The 22,875-nt window shown below is 40.6% G+C and overlaps 1 protein-coding gene and 1 long non-coding RNA gene across 5 annotated transcripts in view; one reads left to right on the top strand and one right to left on the bottom strand.

Annotated features, from left to right (window-relative positions):
• nr2f2.S (nuclear receptor subfamily 2 group F member 2 S homeolog) overlaps positions 1–11,733 on the bottom strand; it is a 13,938-nt gene extending 2,205 nt beyond the window's left edge. The window contains exons 1-3 of one of the 3 annotated variants that reach the window (XM_018255296.2): positions 11,298–11,733; positions 3,261–3,788; positions 1–742 (exon numbers count right to left, since the gene is read on the bottom strand). The exon at positions 1–742 is cut by the window's left edge and continues 2,205 nt beyond it. In XM_018255296.2, the coding sequence (XP_018110785.1) occupies positions 468–742; positions 3,261–3,788; positions 11,298–11,340 (846 nt within the window). In that variant the 5' untranslated portion in view covers positions 11,341–11,733 and the 3' untranslated portion in view covers positions 1–467. Of the gene's footprint in view, positions 743–3,260; positions 3,810–5,562; positions 6,664–11,297 lie in introns of those variants that run through there. The other 2 variants (XM_018255293.2, XM_018255294.2) reach the window with 2 other exon arrangements.
• Positions 9,902–22,875, top strand: part of LOC108712826 — a 49,830-nt gene continuing 36,856 nt past the window's right edge. The window contains exons 1-2 of one of the 2 annotated variants that reach the window (XR_005966614.1): positions 9,902–10,891; positions 21,753–21,856. This is a non-coding gene — a long non-coding RNA (uncharacterized LOC108712826). The remainder of the gene's footprint in view (positions 10,892–21,752; positions 21,857–22,875) is intronic. The other variant, XR_001935048.2, reaches the window with a different exon arrangement.

The following is a 22,875-nucleotide window of genomic DNA, read 5'->3' on the forward strand; positions in this document are numbered from 1 at the left end:
TACAAAAAGAAAATATGTTATAGGTACATCATAGACACAGGACAATTAATAAATTTTGGGGTGGGAAAAAAAACAAATCTTGCTTTCCCATTTCTGCTGATTGTGTCCACTTTTTCCTTAAATGCACTTTTAGCGATACTTAAAAGGTTACAAAAAATGACTAGTTTCCTGTTTTGTTTTTTGAGTTTTTTTGTCTCTTTTTTTACAAAAAAAAAAAGATAAGTAGCAAGTTGTTCTCAACGACACGTGTTTAAATGCATTTTTATAAGAGTTCATTGATAGTCTTTTTTTTTTTTTAAATTCACAGTCCAATAAATTCTTCCCTCTCTTCTTTAAAGTAAACGTGTAACAGCTTTTTTTTATCCTTTCTTAGCAGAGGGGGGTTTTATGCAACCAGACCACCAGTCTCTTGTCTTAATCTTTTTTTTGTTTTGCCCTTCTTTATTTCCCTTTCATTGCTTAATGTTTTATTGTATGGACATATAGGGCCAATTGAAACTGCTTCCAGAGAGTAACATATCTCTAATTAGGGTCTCTATAGGGGTTTTACCTACCAACCGGACGAAAAACAACTGCTCTATGACAGAGGAGGAGACAGTGCGGAGGGAGGGCAGTCGAAGTAACAATTTCCCAAATCTTGTTGGTTGGTTTGGGTACTGGCTTCTAACATATTCTTCCAAAGCACATTGGGACTTTTCTTGCAAACTTTCCACATGTGCCACATCAGACAGACCACAGGCATCTGGAAGAAAGTGTGATAAAAAAAATATATCTGATTAGGAGTTTGCTGACTTGCTTTGCCCTGCCACAAAAAAAAAACTGCAGATGTTCTGCTAATTCCCCCTTGTTAAAAGTAATTTACCCTCCCCAAACTGTAACAGAAAATGTATCCAGCTCATAGATCCCTCGTTTCTCGAGTTACTAGTGGGAGTTACTTTACTGCATGCGATTCAGCAGAGGCCTGTTAATTATTGCTGCACAGAGCCGGTGTCCAGTCAACAGTAATGGCGTCCAGCACTCTGATATATTCTCCTTGGAGGACTATACGTTCTTCTTTAGTCTGGGAAACTGTCTTAAGTGGCTCTTTAAAGATCATGTCCAGGGTATGTAGGCTGTTCAGGAGCAGCCATGCAGACTCTAATCGCCTTCTCCCTGCAACTCTTCCTTTAAGCTCATCCTTTAAGGCCCCTCTTTTAATAGGAACCCTGAGAGACCCTCTGCCTACACTTATGCCCCCCACAAAATCACAAAGAGTGAGAATTTAAGCAGAAGGGATGTTGGTTTAGCAATAGTTATGCACAACATTAATTGCATGGAGATAATCTGACGAGTGGGTCTGGGAAGGAGGGAGGGAGATGGGGGGTGTCCCTGTGTAACTTATTCAATGACCCTGCTTTTGTTTGAGGGGGGTGTCATCTGTGAGGTTCTTGAGAGAACAAGAAGCCTTTCAGGCAGAGGAAGGGTTAAATAATTGCCGCAGCCTTTGCAAAATATCTATATTATAACAATTAAAAAAAAAACATTTAAGGCAAAAACATGTTTGTTTTTTTCAGCATATTCTTTAACTGATCTCATATAAGACACAAATGAGTCGACTTCATCATGACAGATAAACAATGCCATGGGGCTATGAATAATGACACCTATTGTGATGTCACACACGCACTGTTGCATCACTAGGAGCATGCCCCTTCTCTAAATACCCCGGGGTTTCGTAAACACTCAATCCGTAAAGAAAAATCCGAGATGAAAAAAAAATAAAACGGGCCACTAAATGATTGCCCACCACGTTGCTTACACACCAGGCACCAGTGTTTATGGCATTAGATAAGTGGAGCGATCAAGGCGCTGATATTGGAGCAAATCAATAAATATGAAACCATTTTATTTACAGAGAAGGAGCGACAGGCGCTCGGTGGGAAGGGAATATTTTAACAATCTATCAATTCTGGCAATTTATTAACAGGGTTTTTTTTTAAATCATTTCAGTATTTTGCCAAATGTGGATAAATATATTTATAAGAAATCAAGGGGAAGATCCAGAAGGAAGGACACAAGCCACTGAGATACTGTACATTTGTTTTACAGTCTGGACCGACGAGTTCATTATTGTCAAATGTATGACTCCCACCGATTAACCTGTTATACATTCTAATTAGATTATTTCACAGTGCGTTCATTATTGGTTTATAAGTGACACGCTTCACACACAGCCTGGCTATAAATAAATACGCTTTCATTTTTATATTTTATATTTTATTATGTAGACTCATTTCTCTTTTCTCTCTTTCCCTTTCTCTAAAACTCCTTGCAGTGACAAAGTTGTGGCTCCCCTTGTCTCGTATTTCCCATACCAGAAAAAAACAACAAAAAAACACACACAGGCAGGAATCTGTCTAAAGTTACACCGGTTCAGCAAAGAAACCCCAAAGTGCCTGCCTGAACCCGTCCGATTTACTCATACACTTGCCCTGCCACAAACAATACACTGAGAGCTGCTCCAAAAAATGGCTAGTAAATAAACAAAAGGAACTATATATATATTTTTTTATATATAAAAGTACTAGGAGTGTGTATGAGTAAGTGCCCAAATCAGGCACGAAACGCGTTAGGCTTATCCATGTCCCAATAAAGCTTTTTTTTAATTCTATATATTTTAACTACTTTTGGTGGCCTTTTTCAGTACTCCAAATCTCTACATGTTGCAAAATTGATTGGCAAACCCTTAGACCTGGTAAGAGACCATTCTATAAACTATACTGCTATTGTTTTTCTTTTTTCTTTATTTTTGTTGTTGTTTAAGAATGGAACCACACACACCACTGCCTAGGCAGCTATTAGGATAGTGTGGCAATCTTTAACTTTTCTTATTTTTTTTTTTTTTTAACTGACCATTTTTATTAATTTTCAACAGTACAATCATTATATGGTATTGGTTTGAAACATTGCGCACTACTCATTACATTAGCCAAAATAACATACACACTATTTATTTATTTGTTTTTTAATATTTTTATGATTTACTCATCCCAGGGGCATGCTATAACAATAATAAAAAATAATAATTGAGTTATATTTTTTTTGATTTTAAGGGAGAATACTATTTTTAACGGGTAGCTGTGGGGTGGTCGTTCTTTTGTATGCCTTGGGCAAAGTAAACAAAGAAATGAGACAGAAGCAAGAGCAAGAGGATGCCCACCCATTGCCTGGCACCAGAAGGGGCAAACGTTGGCAGCAGAAGAGGGAATCTTGATTCTTACCTGAAGTGAAGAGGACTATGGCCTTGAGGCAGCTGTATTCTGCAGAGTCAACGTGCAAAGCCTTCAGTTTCTCGACCTGCTCTTGGAAGATTCGTATGTGATCCATAAAGGCCACCACTCTGTCCGCAGACATGGGAGAAGCATGAAGGCCAGCAGCGGCCAGTAAAGGGGCCACGTGGAGGGGCATGGAACATTGGGCAGCGTTGAGGACAAACAACTCACTCCAGGTCAGCCTGAGCAATGCCACCTGGTCTGTGATCTGCAGGTCTGGGAAGAAGGGGATATTCCTTGCCCACTCCACTGCACTGAACAGCATCCTGGCTGCCAGCTCACAAATGTTCTCGATGCCCATGATGTTGTTGGGTTGCATGCACTGGCTGCCAAATCTAGAGGTCGGGTAGGGTTCTGCCCTCAGGAGTAAAGAGATATATCCGGATAGGTAGGAATGGCAGTTGAGAGGATCTCCATTTGTCAAGGCGAATTGGCCATGTGTAGGCTGTGTGGGTGGCATTCTGCCCCTCTGTACGGCTGTGGTAAATAAAGAAGAGACTACAGCAATTAATATCTTCATCTGCATTGATCGCTTGGTGTCGTGCAGTGTGTGCCTACATCTGTCAGACAAAATACAACTCCCTCAAGTACTACTAATGTTTTCTTTTAATGATTAAATTACAACAACACATAATCCTAAAAAGTGCCATGCCTGCGATGGCTTAAATATCACTGCCTTCATAAAAACAACCACTAAAAATCTGCTGACTTTCCCAAACACGAAGACATTCAATTATTCCTCCATATGGGCTCGTGTTGTCCTTATGTTTCTCTCTTCCCATGCAACATCGCTGCTAGATTGTAATTATATTTTTATATGTATATATATATATATATAATCTAATCCGCCTTGGCCCTAAAAGCATTAGATTGTGGCTGGAGGGAAATAGAGTAGAAGTAACAAAGAGAAGGCGTTTTTCTTGTGTGGATATTTTATAAAGAGCTGCTCTGGAGGTTCCAAGGCCTGTGGGTTGTTTTTATTAATATAGAATTAAAAAGAATCTCTAGGGTTGAAAGGAAGCTAAATGGCTGGGTCAATCTTAAAAGTGCAATTATTATTATATGTTGTGGGGGATACATATTTATTCCATGCACTGCCAGGCCAGGGAGAACACAAAGGAAAGCCCAGGCTGTCTGAACCCTCTCCCCTCCAGCCAGTCTGTGTAGCAGCAGCAGCCCAGGCACAGGCAGTCTGAATCGGCTCAGCCACTCACTCCAGTCCCCTGCTCTGCTCTCTCTCCCCGGCACATAACAACCACGTTGTCTCTACAGTCAGAACCACTTCTTTAGGGGGGATCGAGACACACACAAGACATACAGGGATATAAAAAAAAGGAAAGAATAAATGACATGAGATCGCTTTGTGTTCTGAGCGAGACTAGAGCCAAACTATATCCCCAGATCATGGTCGGTATTACTGACATTCTAGGTCAACAAGGGCACAGAGAGGTTATTTAAAAAATAAAATGTTAAAATGTAGCAGTGACTATTTCCCTGGTGGGTGAAAGCCAAGTTCGGCCCTGTAGTGAGAGCGCTGATAATATGTGCAATTTTATAGATAAATAAAAGGATTTAGGGGCAAGTTGAAGGGCAAGACCTGGGGGTCGGGGGCAGGGTAGGCAGGCAGGAGCTGGGGGCAGAAGAGACAGGCAGGAGCTGGGGACAGGCAGGCAGGAGCTGGGGGTAGGGTCAGGTAGGCAGGAGCTGGGGTCAGGCAGGCAGGAGCTAGGGTCAGGCAGGCAGGTGCTGGGGTCAGGCAGGAGCTCGGGTCAGGCAGGCAGGAGCTGGGGGCAGGCAGGAGCTGGGGGTAGGGTAAGTAGGCAGGAGCTGGGGGGCAGACAGGCAGGAGCTGGGGCAGGCAGGAGCTGGGGCAGGCAGGAGCTGGGGTCAGGAAGGCAAGAGCTGGGGTCAGGCAGGCAGGAGCTTGGGGAAGGCAGGCAGGAGCTGGGATCAGGCAGGATCTGGGGGCAAAGAGACAGGAGCTGGGGGTAAGCAGGCATGCTGGGGGTAGGCAGACAGGAGCTGGGGGCAGACAGACAGGAGCTGGGAGCAGGCAGTCAGGCTGGCAATTGCTGGGGACAGGGGTCAGGCTGGCAGTTGCTGGGAAGTGGGGAACATGCTGTCAGCAGCTCTGCTCATGCACTGGGGAAAGTTGCACACTGCTCTGGCTGAAAGTGAATGAGGGGGTGGCTGGGAGGGGAAGGGAAGAAGAAATAAGCAAATAAGTGCAAAACAAATGAAATCCCAATACCTTCCCGTCTCATGCCGACTTTGAGGCATTTTTTGAGGCGACAGTACTGACACTGATTGCGGTGATGCTGGTCTATAGGACAGTTCCTGTTGGCACGACACGTGTAAGAGAGATTTCGCCGAACACTTCGCTTGAAGAAGCTCTTGCAGCCCTCGCACGTGAACTGTCCGTAATGTTTCCCGCTGGACTTGTCCCCGCACACCACGCACTCGATGTGCTGCGGCTGCTGCTTCTCCCCTTGGCTCTGGTTAGATTGGCTGGACGGGTTGGACTGGGCTGGGGTCGTAGAGGGAACTCCTTGGCCCGGGGTCTGCGGGGTGTGCGGGGCCCCGTTTGGCCCTTGCCCTGGAGGTGCTTGTGTCGTCTGACTCCCATTCAGATCGTCCTGAGGATCTCGCCACGCACCCACTACCATTGCCATATCTATTGGGAACCCTTTGTCCCTCCTTTCTTGTGCCTTGTGAGATCAAGCGACGCACAATGAATTTCGGGGGGAGAAATAAGAACAAAATGAAGAAGAAGCCGGGGTCGAGGGGGGAAATCAATTCAGACGCGTTTCAGGCTTGGGGTCGTGCTGGGTCGGCCGAGAAAGTGCAAGAGAGTCGGGGATGTCCCTTGTTGGAGCGCTGGGGGCCAAGTCCGGGGCAGATCACCCTCAGCCATGGAGAAAAGCCATAGGGATATGGGAGAAGGCTGAAGGCTTCCCAGTCGCACACGAGTCGCTTCCCCAGAGCTGCTGCAACTGTCACAGCCAGAGGCTCCCGGGTCTCTCCAGCAGCAGCAGCACTTGATCTCCTCCTCCTCCTCTGCCTCACTCACACATGTCACACTCCACTCTCCAGCAGCAGCAGCGGCAAATAATAATAATAATAACAACAATAACAGGGCAGCGGAGAGAGGGAGCAGTTCACAGACTGCTGGACATCCTTCATGCAGAATAAGACCTCTAATAAAAGGCTGCAGCCTGGAATCAAAGTCATCAAATATGCTAAAGAGAGAAGGGGGGCAGCAGGGGGGCTGTAGGAAGTGATTGCGATTTGTAGGAAAGGGCTGGCAGAGTGGTGTCTCTCCGATCAGCTCACTGAGCTCTCTATATAGTGAACTTTGACACCGCTGCTGCAACTTAGCACACGTTACCATGGAGACGCCTCTCCTTATAAGGCAGGAGATTCTGTTTAACTGGTCAGGGCTCCCGGCCCTCCCCTTGCACCTCATTGGTCAGGCCAGTCTCAGCGGTACAGGGCGCCTGGGATTCAGCGCAACGCCCGGTCCTAAAGACAGTCCGCTCAAGTGCTCGCTCTACAGACCCCGCTGTTCCCATCCAGACACAATAAGGTTGTGCTGGGTAAAGAAAAAAAAAATAATCACTTAACATTGCTGGAAGGGTGAAAGGCAGAGAAGCCCGGCTAATGCATGTGGGATATTCTCTCTCTCTTTCTATAGCTATACAGCTTACTCTAGAAGAGCGCTATGGCTGTAACACTTACATTTAATTTCACTACTGCAATATACACTTGTTATATATATATAAGTATATGTTATATATATATATATATAAATCAACTTGTATAATATGCAGAGTGAAAGGGCATCTCAGCAGGTGAACTCACAACTGTCACTTGGAGCCTGATCCTGGGACTCAAGGCTTGGCAGGGGGCACAAAGGCACTGGCTATGGGAATGGGAAGAGAGTCGGGGATTTGCCCTATGGCTTATGTCTGTCGATCTATCTTTATTTTCTGTTTGTAGCTCTGTCTACATCATCTATGTCCATCTATCTATCTATCTATCTATCTATCTATCTATCTATCTATCTATCTATCTATCTATCATATATCCATTTATACATCTATCATCATTTATACATCTATGATTCATCCACTATCTATCTATCTATCTATCTATCTATCTATCTATCTATCTATCTATCTATCTATCTATCTATCTATCTATCTATCTATCTTCTATCTATCTATCTATCTATCTATCTATCTATCTATCTATCTATCTATCTATTATCTATCTATCTATCTATCTATCTATCTATCTATCTATCTATCTATCTATCTATCATCATGTATTAGCTGCCCATCGTCTATGTATCGCTCTCTCTCACTCTGTATAAATGCCTGTTCTTCTATGGGTATCATACATACACCAGATATACACACTGGCTCACACACAAAGATAGATACTTGTGTGTTGGTGGGCGAGTGTGTTAGTGATTCTTGGTTGGACTGAGGGAGCAGAGAGCAAGGATGAAGAAGAGCAGAGGAGGCATTTGCAGGAGAGGAAGGTTCAGATGGACAATGCCCCTATGTTGAAGGATGAGGGGTCGGTGGTGCCCATCACAAACTCAATAGCTGGGACTATGATTGACTTCAAGGGGGGGGGTACTTTTCATGCCATCTAGGACTGCAGGGATCTCTTGGTTTAAGGCTAATTGGCCAGACAAGTCAGTATGACTTTATCAACTGGAGATATCTGTAATTTTGCTTTCTATTGCACCGAGTTAGGAGACTGCACCCCTGGACCTGCACAGTGGATAGAGTGAGCTGCTAAGGTATTTCTCTATACATATATATATATATATATATATATATATATATATATATATATATATATATATATATATATATATATATATATATATATATATATATATATATATATATATATATATATGAATAGTAAATCTAAGCAATGTGCCTTATTGCTTATATTTATACCAACGGATAGAGGTGAAAAGGCAAAGTCACATATACTCGAATTATTCTACATATTTGAAAAATCCCACCCTAACGCTCCCCTCACTAGTAGGGAGGCATTAACCACACAGCAGCAGCAATATGTGGATCCTTACATATGTCTGCTTGAATAGAACTCATGCTGGATTGTCTGTTCACACATAGATCATTATCACAGATATATATATCCACTCCTGTCTGTTGTCACACGGCTTAGGCGTCAAATAAGACAATAAAAAATAATAATAAAAAACACACAATCACTGACCTCATATATATGTACTGTCAGAGCTATATATATATATATATATATATATATATATATATATATATGTATATATATATATATATATATATATGTATATATATATATATATATGGGCATATTCCTATTTATAAAATCAATCATTTCCTAAAGCCACACCGTACGCTTTCCCAATGCACCCCACTCACCTCTTATTAATAAAACCCTGCAATAAAATACACACACTACTGGGAGAGCGCACGAAACCTACAATGCACACACACACACATGTACACATATTTTGTAATAAAATACCAAACACACACTACCTTCATGTGTTTGCCCATCACACTAAGCACAGAGCCATATCACATAGCACACAACTGTCATACTAAGACTTTTTTTTTTTATATTGTAGTGGGAAGTTTTAGGGTATAAATGGCCACATTCCTACATCTTGTACTTGGGCAATAATAGCCAACCTCCCGTGTTATCCTTCACCAAACCATCGGAAGGGGGAATAATTAGCAGAGAATATCTACTACCAAAATAAATGACATGTATATATTTTCTAGCAATGCATGTCACTTTCACTGAATTCCCCTCCAGCCACAGGATGGGAGCAGATCAATTTCAGATGGTCATTTGAACTCTAATAAAACACAGAGCACTGGAGTCACAACTTCCAATACACCGATTGCACCTAATAAAATCCCAGCTAAGAATTCAGTCTGCCCCTGGTTTCACATTTTTAGTCCAGGTTATCAAGAGCATTGCCTTTAATGTATAAAGTCCAGTCTTGGATTCTGAACAAGCCTTATGCATCAGGCCCTGTGCCATGTAGCTACTTGCATGTCATTGTCGCAGACAGTTTATAGATGCTTTATATTCCCATAATATGTTTGTAAAATGTTAATGCGAATAATATTGCCCACTAAGGATGCAGTCACTTGTAACATGTACAGCAGCATCAGATAGTCATACACTGGAGCCTTATTTTTTTTAATATAACTTCCCTGCGTGTCAGATAAATACACATAATTGTTGGGTAAATTTGGAATTTTTTTTTCAGCCTCATGTGTCATTGGAAATGATTGAACAAAGACATTTTAACCGATTCGGTCCAAATAATCTGTCACCCAGTGAATGAGTGTGCTTTGTGTGAACCCTGTGACTGTGCATTGTGTGTATCTGTGCTCTGTGTTTGTGCAGTCTGTGTGTCTTTGTCACACTAAGTGGGATACTGGGAATGTGTATCAATGCTTATACCATATAACAGTGTGTGTGTGAAAAGATAGGTATTTGTGCTTTCTGTATTTTATTGTGTGCACTTGTTTTATGTGTGTGTTATTGTGTCTGAGGGATGTGTGTACTGTGTACTTGTATTCTGTGTGTCTTATTTCTATCTATGCATATTTGTGTGCAGTTAGTGTGTAATTACTAAAGTGCCTGTGTATGTAAGTACTTATGTACTGTATGGACTTCACAGAATATGTGAAGTTGAATGTGTGTAATTTGGGTTTGTGTGCATGTGTTGTGTGGGTATATGTGTGTGTGGCTTACTGTGTGTGTAATGATTATATATAATGTGTATAATTATGTTGATAATGTCAAGGCTTGATGTGTGTTGTTGTGAGTTTATTTTGGGGGAAGTTTATGGAATAGTTGTGCTGTTTGTAGTGTATGTTAAATATAGAATGCACCGGTGCATAGATGTGTGAATTTGTGTTTGTATGTGTGTGTTTATTAATGAACGGCTGTATATGAATGAGAGTGCATGAGTGTATAAGCCTCATGATGCCCCAGGGGCAGTGACAGTGTGGCCCCTATTGTGTCCCTCTGAACTGCCAAGTCAATGCAATCTTTAACCACTGGCTTGTGGTCCTGTGGAAATCACAAGGGGTTGTCAGAGTTGGCTCCTCTGCAAACTGTACAAGTGCTAAATCAGAGCATATGCTGCTGAGACAGAAAACGCTGAAGATTGGAGTAAGTACAGTATCTGCGCGCCCCCTAGCGTAAGGCTCTAGCCAGCCTGCCACCAAACCTGCAACGAGTGGGGGGGAAAAAAAAAATATCTCAATTACTTTTTTGGCTGCCTCCTGCGAGCGCGACCAAGAAACTTTCTACGAATATTAATGTGATTAAGGATCAGCGACGAAGCTGAATGACTGGAGCGCTCCAGCGTCAGGGCGCGCTTTGTCCATCTTGCGGCGTCATTGCTGCGGATCCAGGGCTGTGTGTTGTGTGACTGAGACAAGCAGTGCGGCCACTGGATACGATTAGAAGCCATGGCACATCAGCAGAAGCACACAATGCCGTCCGGACACAAGGAGAAGCGGGTAAGTGAGCGGATATTTTGGATAGATTTAACGCACGCGCCGGCGCACTTTGATACAAAAACCTAAAACTATCACTCTTTTTAATTGAGGTGCAATGGATTAGATAAGGTGTAATTGTGCCCTCAGGTACAGGACAGCGCTGCCATGCCTGTATGTAGCGATTATTTAGCCACATACATATAAAGTCAGCTTCTAGGGTCACATTGTAGTAATATCTCATCTGCCTCTGCATTTTGTCTCTGCTTAAAGCGCACAGTCATCAGAAGCAGAAGCAGCAGCAGCACACTCTCCAGGCTAGCACAGAGTTAACTGAGAGAACATCTCAAGGCAATCAGCAGCCCATAGAGTAAAAATGAACAATAATAATAATAATAATAATAATAATAATAATAAGTAGTGCACCTACCAAACACGTATTTTCCTTGCTCTGCGTCCCAAATGGCTTGCATCTTCTTCCTAAAACTGCAAATCCCCCCTTTATAGAGTGGCAGGTGAAATGACTCCCTTTCTGCACGTTTTTTTTTCCTCCTTGCAAAGAGAAGATGATCTCTCCCTTCTCTGTGTTTATTTAAAGCGATTGAGCAAACTGATTCAAAAGTGAGCCAGAGGGTGCAGGGAGAAAGGTGAATGGGATATCTCCAGCCTGGAGAGAAGTAAGTACTCGTTTAGGCTTTCAGGCTCAAGAGAGAGAGAGGGGGGGGGGGGTAAAAACTTGATACTATAACTTTAAATATAGTGGGGATGATGGAGCTGGGAGTGCAAAGCCTGTATGGAATGTAAGACTCGCCTTTAGAAAAATTCCCATAGCCAAGGTAAAGACAGCATGCAGTGATCTCCTCTCATCTCATTCCTTAGAAGGAAGAAGAGCCAGTCTGCTACATCTTCTTGTTTTGGGCAGGGAGAGATGTCCCATCTCTCCCTGCAAGCATTCCCCAATTGGAGAAAAAAAAAGATTCTTCAACTTAATTGGGATTTTTAAAACAGATGCATGTGATCTCCACACAACATCCCTGCACTACATATATGGCACCATTACCTGAGTATTTTGAGTGTTAAGTAACTTTATTACATTAAATGGCTGCTTGCTTGTGCAGTGATATATACAATATGTCATAAATAATATGTCTCCCCTAGGCCCCTAGCTTGGGACTACTTTTAATCATTGTCCTGCATCATGGGGGTACCAAAGTGGTGGATGGGGATGGGGTGGGGCTAATTAGATTTGTTTTTTTTTTTACATTTCTGCCCAATTTATTTCTGCCCAATTTTATTTAAAAACAATGCTGTCTTTTTTTTTTACTTAAAACTTTGCTCTCTTTGGTATGGTAAGGACTAAAGTTAAAGACATCATTTCATGCTAATTACATGTTTACCAGCTAATAGGGATTACTATTGGTTTTGCCACCTGAAAAAAAAAAAAAATCAGGTATGCGCAGTAATTACAGGCTTTAGGGGAAGGAATCTGGGATCTTATGCAATATAAGTCCCTCATTTACTTTTTGAATGCTATAAATAGGAGCAAGTCATGTAATAATAATAATAGCAAATATGAGTAGGCACAAAGGTATTTCTGCCACCCTATAAATTGGTGACAATGGTATTATATATATATATATATATATATATATATATATATATATATATATATATATATATATATATATATATATATATATATTCTCTGTTTCAGAAGGTTATTGTAGCAGAAGAAGATAGGGGGTATTTGCAGGAATTTCATGTGCCAAGTATGCCCACTCTGACACAAGGCAGTGAATTAGGATTTAGGATATTTAAAAAGATCATTTGGGATCACCTGAATTATGTGCCCCCACATAGCCTTATGGGCTTTCATGTAGAGCAGAGTGGAGTTCACTAGCTGAGGATTTTTTTAAACTTTGGCCCCCATTGTAGTGATAGCTGCAACTCTGCTCCCAGGGGTCAGGGGTGAGGATTGCCTTGGCCCCTATGTGCTGGCTGATTGTTAGTCTAAAGACACAGTACTAAAAGCCCAAGTCATTGTAAAAAAAAATAAATAAATTCAATTAAATTTAAAAAAGTGCTAAACTTGGTGTTTTAATACTATCTGCTTCTTATTTTGTGCCATATTGCCCATTATTTTTAGCTGTAGAACTGGAATGGTGGCGCTTTGCTCAGAGACTGGATTCACTAGCCTGGCATTCCCAAGGCTCAGCCTTTGTGTTCCAAGGAATGGGGGTCTCTGAATGCTGTGAAACAGTGAAAGGGGACCTAGAGGGTCGCTTCAAATCGATTTTACTTGTTCTCTGTGTCTTTTCGGATCAATGACTCTCAATGGTCTTATATGAGCTCTTTCAACCAAAAAAAAAAAAACTTGTGCGACATCTTCTGTCTGTATTCGTGCTAAATACAATAAATTTGGTGTTATTTTCCCACCCCTTTAATTTATTTTATTTTTGGGCCAATCATAAAACTCTGTTATGATAAAGACAAGCGGGCAAGGTAATTAAGCCCAGGGATGATTTTGTTAATTAGCATGTGCTTTTTAATGTTTTTTTTAAAATCCCTCCTGCACTGGAATAAACACGTTCATGCAGGCAGAAGATCAGGCAAACAGGTGCCTTTTGTTGACTGTGGTGTCATTTTAAAAAATATTTTATATTGTCATTTCTCTGTGCAAATAATCTGCAAGTTTAAGGCCAATATAAATGCATTGGCTAGGACAGAGACACCCACATTTTCTTTTTTTAAATATCAGCAGCATGGCAAGGTTAATTCAAATTTAAAGTTCATAAATAATATGCAAGTATTGGTCTGATAAAATGTGTTTGCCCCCCCACGTTTAAATTCATCAAGGAATGGTCACAAGACAAAAAAACAAACAAACTGTATTTGAACAAAATGTTCCAATGGGTATTGTAATGGATACAAGTCATGCTGTGTATTGCTGGATTTAAATACACTATGGCCAAATAATCCAGCGCTGAATGCATCGGGCAGGGTGAGATGGAAACTGCAATTATATATTTGTTGCTGTCGTTGTTCCCCCTTTTCTAGAAAGAATCGCCTTCTGTCTCCCTAGGTCGTACTGTGCTCTGTAGGTATAAAATAGAATGGAAATAAAGACGGTAGCAGTGTAAAGGGGTGGAATAAAATGTCACTACCCTCACGGAAAATGTATTTAGAGCTGATTTGTTTGCAAACTTACCTTTGTCTTGAAGTAAGATGGGAGTGGGAAAGGATTAAACAAACATATAGTTTCCAGTATATAGATAGAATAGAAAATATAGTTCATACACTATATTGTATATCTAGTAGAATCTATAGTTTCTAGGTGACATATGAGGTTAGAGATTGAAAAATACAAGAAGGAAGTAGGAAGAAAAAGTTTTTTTTTTTACTAATGCTTCTCTCTCTAATCACTCCTCATTTATTTGTGAACTCTCTTTTATCCTTCTCCTGTCACCTTTTAATCACTATCATCTCTCTCTTTCTTTATCATCTATCTATCTATCTATCTATCTATCTATCTATCTATCTATCTATCTATCCATCTCTCTCTCTCTCTTTCTCTCTCTCTTTCTTTATCATCTTATCATCTCTCTCTCTCTCTCTCTCTCTCTCTCTCTCTCTCTCTCTCTCTCTCTCTCTCTCTCTCTCTCTCTTTCTCTCTCTTTCTTTTCTTACTATCTATCTATCTATCTATCTATCTATCTATCTATCTATCTATCTATCTATCTATCTATCTATCTATCTATCATCTATCTATCCATCTCTCTCTCTCTCTTTCTTTATCATCTTATCATCTCTCTCTCTCTCTCTCTCTCTCTCTCTCTCTCTCTCTCTCTCTCTCTCTCTCTCTCTCTCTCTCTCTTTCTCTCTCTTTCTTTTCTTACTATCTATCTATCTATCTATCTATCTATCTATCTATCTATCTATCTATCTATCTATCTATCTATCATCTATCTATCCCTCTCTCTCTCTCTCTCTCTCTCTGTCTCTCTCTCTCTCTCTCATCATATGTTTGTATTTAGGAAGACACAGTACCTAGGTTGCTATGAACATTATAAAGCCAGCCCTGGGCAGGACAATGAAAGAAGCCCCCTGTAGATCCGACTATTGATCAACAGAAGCTGAGATGTCCCCATACTAAATATTTACTGATCACACACAAATAGCTTGGCCCTGGCTGTGAGGAAGGAGAGGGAGAAGGTAAATCAGTGTATTAGTGTCTATAGAGCACCGAGCACACCCTGCCATAGAGGGCTTTAAGATGTGTCTTCAACTGGATGAAAAGAGTTTTAGGGAAATCGATAGCAAGTGATTAGGAGACCCAGCAGTGACTATTCTCTTAGTGCAGACACAACATTCATTTATCTGCAGCAGGCGAGTGTATGGACAGGACAGAGATTTACAACAAAGCTCAAGGCATTGTCTATGGAGCAGGGAGCTAATGCCCTGTCTATGCCCTGGCCCCTGGATGAAGGCAAAGCAATGGGGCCATCAGTAAGACTTCACAGCTGAGAATAACGATGTCACAATGGGCTTCTGCTCTGGGCTTAGATCCTGTTTGATTACTGATCAGCAAGCAGGTGTCTGGTGTAAAAGTGACAGAGGCAGGGATGATCACTAGCACGGGCAGCCAGGGAACTGATAAATGGGCACCAGCAATGGGAATGTGGTCACTGGGATGTGCAAGGGAGCTAGGGGTGGGGAGTGCTCACTAGTATTTGCAAGGGAACAGGTATGGGGAAGTAATCACTAGGGTGAGTTTCCCATAGGTGAGAGGCAAGCTGTTGCTCACTATGGGACATTGCAATTTGCGCCAGGCAGACAGGCGCTATTGTGCAGCAGGAATTAGCGCTCTCTTGGTTGGTGCCCGCAATAAACAGGGAGCTGGGCAGGAATGCGGCGCTGCAGGGGTGACACTCAGGCTAAAGACAGACAAACTGACAAATGGCTGAAGGGATTGAGAACGTTTAACCCTTGGCACCGCGCTGATGGCAGAGGACGGGACTGGGTGCAGCCGGGGCTACTGGGAACAAACTTTGAGGTTATAGAAACATCTGCTAATAATCACCGTGGTCACTCCTCCCATTGAGAAAATGACTTTCCAATGGCCTTAATAAGCCCTCTCCATCTTCATTACCTCAGTGAAGTCACAAGCTGCCCTGCCTGTTAATACCTATTGACTGTGGGTGTGTGGGTGTTTAATGGGAGACAAGCACCCAGGCACCCTGGCTCTGCCCCTTCCAGATTAACCCATTGCTGGCCTGCTGTAGAACTTGAGAGGGGAATATCGATCATGTAGGTTAATAAAGAACAGGGCTACACAGTCAATGATTTATGGGTGAAACAATGCATCAAATTAAATAGGATTTATTAAATCTACAGGTTAAACCCCCTTCAGCGATTGTTCCTGGGAGCAGCTAAATCGCAGCAGCATCATTAGCTTCCACAGACAGTTACAGCAAGAGGGCACCTTCTCACTATATAAACTGCCTTTCCCTTTATATCCACTTGCATCAGTCAGTAGAAGTCCACTACAGTTGCTGCAAGGAGCAATATATTTACATGAAATCATCATTGCTGCTGCTGCTGAGCATTCCTCACTAATATCTGTACAGGCAAAGCAGCTCAGAAACGCCTGCTAAACGCTTGAGCGCTCAATATAAATATCCAGGTAGCAGTAAAGTTCATGTGCGACTATTTCCAGGCTGAACCCGGTGACTCACTTGTCAGCAACTTCAGACAATTAAAAACGTTGCAGGAGGAATAGTAATTGCTGTGTTTGGGTAAAACACTCTCTCACACACACACAAGAAGGAATGTGACAGTTTGTAAACAAATCAGCATGCATTTGTTTCTGAGAGTCAGTTGCAGGACCTGCAGTGGGTAGGTAAACCCCAAATAATGTATCTGCCTACTGCCTAGTGAAATACAATCTAATTCTAGGCAAATATTATTTATGCATTCATCTGAAAAAAAGAGTGTAGTATATGCCTGCACAGCTGGTTCTGGCTCAGTGTATAACGTAGCAAAAAGTAGGGATGCACCGAATCCAGGATTCGGTTTTGGGATTCTGCCTTTTTCAGCAGGATTCGGCCGAATCAGTGACTTTTTGTCACAAAACAAGGAAGTAAAAATTGTTTTCCCCTTCCCACCACTAATTTGCATATGCATATGCAAATTCGAATTCGGTTCGGTATTCTGCCGAATCTTTCACGAAGTATTCGGGGGTTTGGCCGAATCCAAAATACTGGATTCGGTGCATCCCTGGCAAAAAGTCAGCTACCAAGGAACAAAGATACCGGCACACAAGGCTTATTTGCAGGGAAACCCTTGCAAAGTGCGGAAGTGCAATGTTTCTGGGCCACACCCCTTTCTCAAGTTAGTTACACCTGTCTGACTTCTGCAGCATTGTTTCAAAAGTCAGAACCGCCAGTGGAGAAAACAGAAAGGCAAATGCTACTTTGAATAGCAATTACATTTATACAAGTCTCATAGAATCAATGTTTATTGGAAAAGTTGCTTATAATGACATTTTCTTTCATTAGGGGTCCATTTACTAAGGGTCGAAGTTTTGAATTCAAAAACGTAGAATTTCGAAGTAATTTTTTTGGCTACTTCGACCAACGAATAGGCCAAAATTCGATTCGAATTAAAAAAACTTCACAAATTCGACCATTCGAAAATCTAAGTACTAAAATATTGACACTTCGCCACCTTAAACCTGCCTAATTGCTGGTTAGCCTATGGGGGACCTCCTAGAACCTCTCTGAGTCTTTGGCTAAGTTTTTAGAAGTCAAAGCTTTTTTTGTACAATCCTTTGAATCGTTCAATCGAACGATTTTGACTTCGCTCGAAAAGCGTCCGTTTTCAATGTAAAAAATACTTGGACTATCAAATTCAATGGTCGAAGTTCGAAGTTTTTTAACTTGGAAATTCGACCCTTAGTAAATGTGCCCCTGGGTATTTGTGGGTTTATCTCCCCTTTAAATGATAGCCAGGGAGTGAATGAAGCACACACTGCTTGTTAAGGGGCTGGGAAGTTTGAGCACATTCTGCCTGCTTCTCACTATATCTATCTAGTCTGTGCCCCAGGGCCGTTGAGAGAATGTTACAGATCCAAGATTGCTTTCAGAGTTCTCTCACTGATGATGGATTACCATGTCAATTTAAACGGCATAGGATTAATTTGTTTCAATGATTTCTCTTTAGGATGAATGCCAGTCGTTTTTTTTTTTCTCACTCTGTTTTTACTTCCCCTGAACAACAAGAAGAAATCAAGAAAAAAAAAAAAGAAAGAAAGAAAGAAGGAGAAGAAGATGAAACTTCTCTCTTACATTTTATTTTGGTGGCTGATGATTGCAGGGGACAAGCTAGATGTTAATGTTGCAGATCTCCCCCATGATTTATCTGGCTCTGCAGCACATGCTCCTAAATCCTAAGCACAAATGATTTTGGTTCCAACAACTTTCCCATAAACACTTGTCTGCTAAGTTATTTAGCGCAGTGCACTTCTCACACACAAGGACTTCATTTGTCTTGGATATTAAATGGTACATTTAAAGTTATACTGTCATGGGAAAAAAAACATTTTTCAAAATGAATCAGTTAATAGTGCTGCTCCAGCAGAATTCTGCACTGAAATCCATTTCTCAAAAGAGCAAACAGATTTTTTTAAATTCAATTTTGAAATCTGCCATGGGGCTAGACATATTGTCAATTTCCCAGCTACCCCAAGTCATGTGATTTGTGCTCTGATAAACTTCAATCACTCTTCACTGCTGTACTGCAAGTTAGAGTGATATCACCCCCCTCCCTTTTCCCCCAGCAGCCAAACAAAAGAACAATGGGAAGGTAACCAGATAACAGCTCCCTAACACAAGATAACAGCTGCCTGGTAGATCTAAGAACAACACTCAATAGTAAAAACCCATGTCTCACTGAGACACATTCAGTTACATTGAAAAGAAAAACAGCAGCCTGACAGAAAGCATTTCTCTCCTAAAGTGCAGGCACAAGTCACATGACCAGGGGCAGCTGGGAAATTGACAAAATGTCTAGCCCCATGGCAGATTTTAAAATTAAATATAAAAAAATCTGTTTGCTCTTTTGAGAAATGGATTTCAGTGCAGAATGCTGGAGCAGCACTATTAATTGATTCATTTTGGAAATTTTTTTTTAGTCCCATAAATTCTTGGGAATAAGTGCCATTAAAGCAACCAAAGATACATAGAGCAATATTTTTTCTCTGTGTTATTTTCCATTTGTCTAGACCCACTGACTAAAGAGAATGAATGGGTTAAAGATAGTATAACCAAACTAAATTATAGTGGCCTAAAATGCAATTGTATCTTACATGCAGCACCATTTTCAGATTTTAAGGAACTTAAAGATCTACAAACTGGTACATGCTGAATGCAAATGTTCAAACAGTGAAGAGCAGAGGGCTCTGACCACTAGAGCTTACAATCTAGAGGTGGGTTAGTGGAATACTAGAATTAAATTTCCATGAATTTATGTGTCAAGAACTAATAATGATACAGCTACAATACATTACAAGCAGGATCAATAGCAGTATTACATAAAACAACTAAAGCTTGTGCTTCCAGGTATTAGCTTCTCATATTTCCTATAATCTCATATAGTTCAAAGGGGAACTCTGCTCTTTTGCTTAATGAAAGAAAATGTTATTCTAAGCAACTTTCTTATATACGTGATTTTTATTCATTCCAGTGGCTTTCAATTATGTGGAAATGTAATTGCTATTGAAAGAAGTATGTTTATTTTTACATTCCCTGCACTTCATTTCTGACTGCTGAAACAATGTAGCAGAAGCCAAATGAATCTGAAAAAGAACTGACTTCTGCTACACTTTTCCAAGACTCAGAATGAAAGGACAGAAACAGATATAGCTTTCAACTACAGTTACAGTTAAAAACAACGGAATATCTGTCATTCGTTTATATTGGAAAGCTGTTTAGAATGACATTTTATTTAATTACAAAAATAAAAAAAATTATATATATATATATATATATATATATATATATATATATATATATATATATATATATATTTGGGTGGATATCCCCTTTAAGACAATTTTGTAGAATGTGCTTTAGTAACTTTGCTTTGCCTTTAAAGATTGTGTCTGCCGAGGAAATGGGAGAAAACCAGGGAACATATTTCCTATTATTTAGGATTTTGTACATTGTAGATAAGTATAGGTATTTTATTACAGGATATCTGGGCAGCGGAAACCTTCTCACAATGAAGGTCACCCACATACAGTACACCCACATGAACCCACATACACCCACATGTACCCACCTGCACCCACCTGCACCCACCTGCACCCACATACACCCACATGCACCCACCTGCACCCACCTGCACCCACATACACCCACATACACCCACATGCACCCACCTGCACCCACATACACCCACATGCACCCACCTGCACCCACATGCAACTACAAGCAGGAAAGGGACTTCAGGAAATCATTTTAATTCTACTGGTAAAAGTTATATACAAAAGGATCACATTTCACTATTTGGGATTCTATTATTTGTTTATAAATCTTTCTTTTTCATATTGCATGCTCTTCTAATAAATGCTGGGCAGTTTTCATTTACTAAATACTTATATTTTGCCTACATTTTCAGGTGTGTTATCATTTCCTTTCTAAGCTTTTTATCTATTATCTCAGTTACACTAATCCCGTTAAGGACTCAAAACTTCACAGTGATGCAAATAGTGGGATTCATATTGTGCCTATGACTGCTGATATAATATACCTAGAATTTAAGCATGATAGAACTGCTGCTCTGTTAGAGACAGGAAGGAGTTGTAATAAGTTACCCTATCCAAAAAGTGAGTAGCTATATAGGCATAAACTGTCATTTTTAAAATAATATTGTTTCTATTTCTCTTTGTGTTTCTACAAAGTATTTATAGACTTCTTTACTCGTCATAGTATTTTATTTGATTTATTGGAATCCTCTCCCCCTCTTGCAATGCTATCTGGGAGCTCGGGGTCAATGACTCCAGCAACCGCACTGCAAAATGATTTGCAAATGACAAAATCATTGTTTTCCTCATGGGTACCTTCCTTGGGTATATGACGGAGTTTGTATCTTTCTTTAGCTTACAAACTGGAAATTAGATGTAGTTTCCTGTTATGCATATAAGCAAGAAATCACTGCTAATTGCTGTTTGTTATTCTTTATCTGTCTCTCGCTCTATATAAGTTTATGTGCGAGAAAAATGACGAAATTGTAAAAAAATAATTGATTTTTTTTTTTTTTGTAAATAATTTTTTCCCTTTGGTATTCCTAAAGCACTGCCTTTATGATTAATTCAAGGCAAGTGTTTTTTTTGTTTTTTTTTATATCATGAATAAGTGAGTTATAATTGCAAAACAAACAGAATTTGGGAAAGTAAACCCTTTGCCGATTTATTTTACAAAGTGTTATCTCCAAATGAAATTAAAATTAAATAAAACAAAGCGCTTATCGTGCTTTCTTCAAAAGGTAGAATGAATGAAGGCAAGGTGCAATGGTATTTTCTTCAAACAATAAAACTCCGCGTACAGTTTCTCCACTCCTTGGTGGGATTAGCGATTTATAAGATTCCTGATTTCCAAACAGCATATCAGCATCAACTCAGGGTATTTCCTTTTCGGTAAAGACATTAAAAGGCTGTTTTTTTAATCATGTAAGCAAGCCCAGAAAGTTTGTCTATATGTATATATAATTGTATATATTCAACTTTATATATATGAATGTATATTCGTATGTATGTTAATGTATGTGTTTACATGTATGTGTCAGTTTAAGGAATGTAACAAAAACACCATTTTTTACTTTCTAGAGACAAGAGCTGAGAGAGCTTCATGCCTAAGGATGCTGGGGGAGCCCATGACAAACAGCAGCAGGGGGGACCCAAGTTGGATATACCTGCCATTGCTTCAAAAGGTAATTCCTTTTTAGACCCCAAGTACCAGATTTAACGACCAACTGTACATGTTTGGCTGTGATACAGTTTAAAAATATAGATTCACAGGAAAATGTGCATGAGCACCTGGAATGAAGATATTATGAGGCTGGGACAGGGTCCAGGAGTGAAGGTGCTGGACATAGAGCGAGACACCTATTAAATAGTATGTGAGGAAGATTAATAGGAAGTGTCAGGGGTGGGAAAGCTCTGCTTTGCTCTATATTCCGTATACAGTAGCAGATAAATTACTGATGAACGTTGAGTTATCCTCCCCATTCCCTATCATTAGACACTACATCAAACTGAGCACTTACTTGCAATCGAAATTGCCTAAGAAAACAATATCATGCCTGCTAAGTACTTACTAGGGCAGAAGTGTAAGACCATTCTGTTCGGTAGGATGCAGCCAGTACATTCATTTGCCTTTAACTGTTAACCCACTGACTGCCAAATTAAAGAGAGCACTTCGGATACCCTGCGTTTCCCCCCAGTCCCCAGAGAGGAATACATGACATATGACCTGTCACTAAAAGGAATCTAAATTAAAGAAAAAAATAAATGCACAGTCTATGCCTTCCAATTTGCTGGGTAGAATAGCTTTGGTAAGCATTTAATTGCCTAAGTGATATTCAGTATGCAGCCATTTTGATTCCTTATACGCAGGGAGACATATGATAATCCAATGTTCGACAGCTTACTTGGTGGAAGGTTTCATTTTTAAGGGCAGATTTCCTAGTGTTACTTACCCCATTAAGAGCAGAACAATTGCATGCAAGATTTAGTGCTGATTATTAGGAAACGAGGTCCCTGTCCCAAAGAGCTTGCAATCTAAGTAGGTAATTCACAAACACGGGTAGGAGAGTAATAAATGCTGCAATTTTATCCATTGCTTCCTAAGTGCCAAGAGTCAGTATTATATAATACATGACCTGCAGCAGATACTGTAGACACTGAGCATCAAAAGGTCGTAGAATCGGACTTATTGATCATGTATATA

Source organism: Xenopus laevis, chromosome 3S, assembly GCF_017654675.1.
Source record: "Xenopus laevis strain J_2021 chromosome 3S, Xenopus_laevis_v10.1, whole genome shotgun sequence".
NCBI lineage: Eukaryota > Metazoa > Chordata > Amphibia > Anura > Pipidae > Xenopus > Xenopus laevis.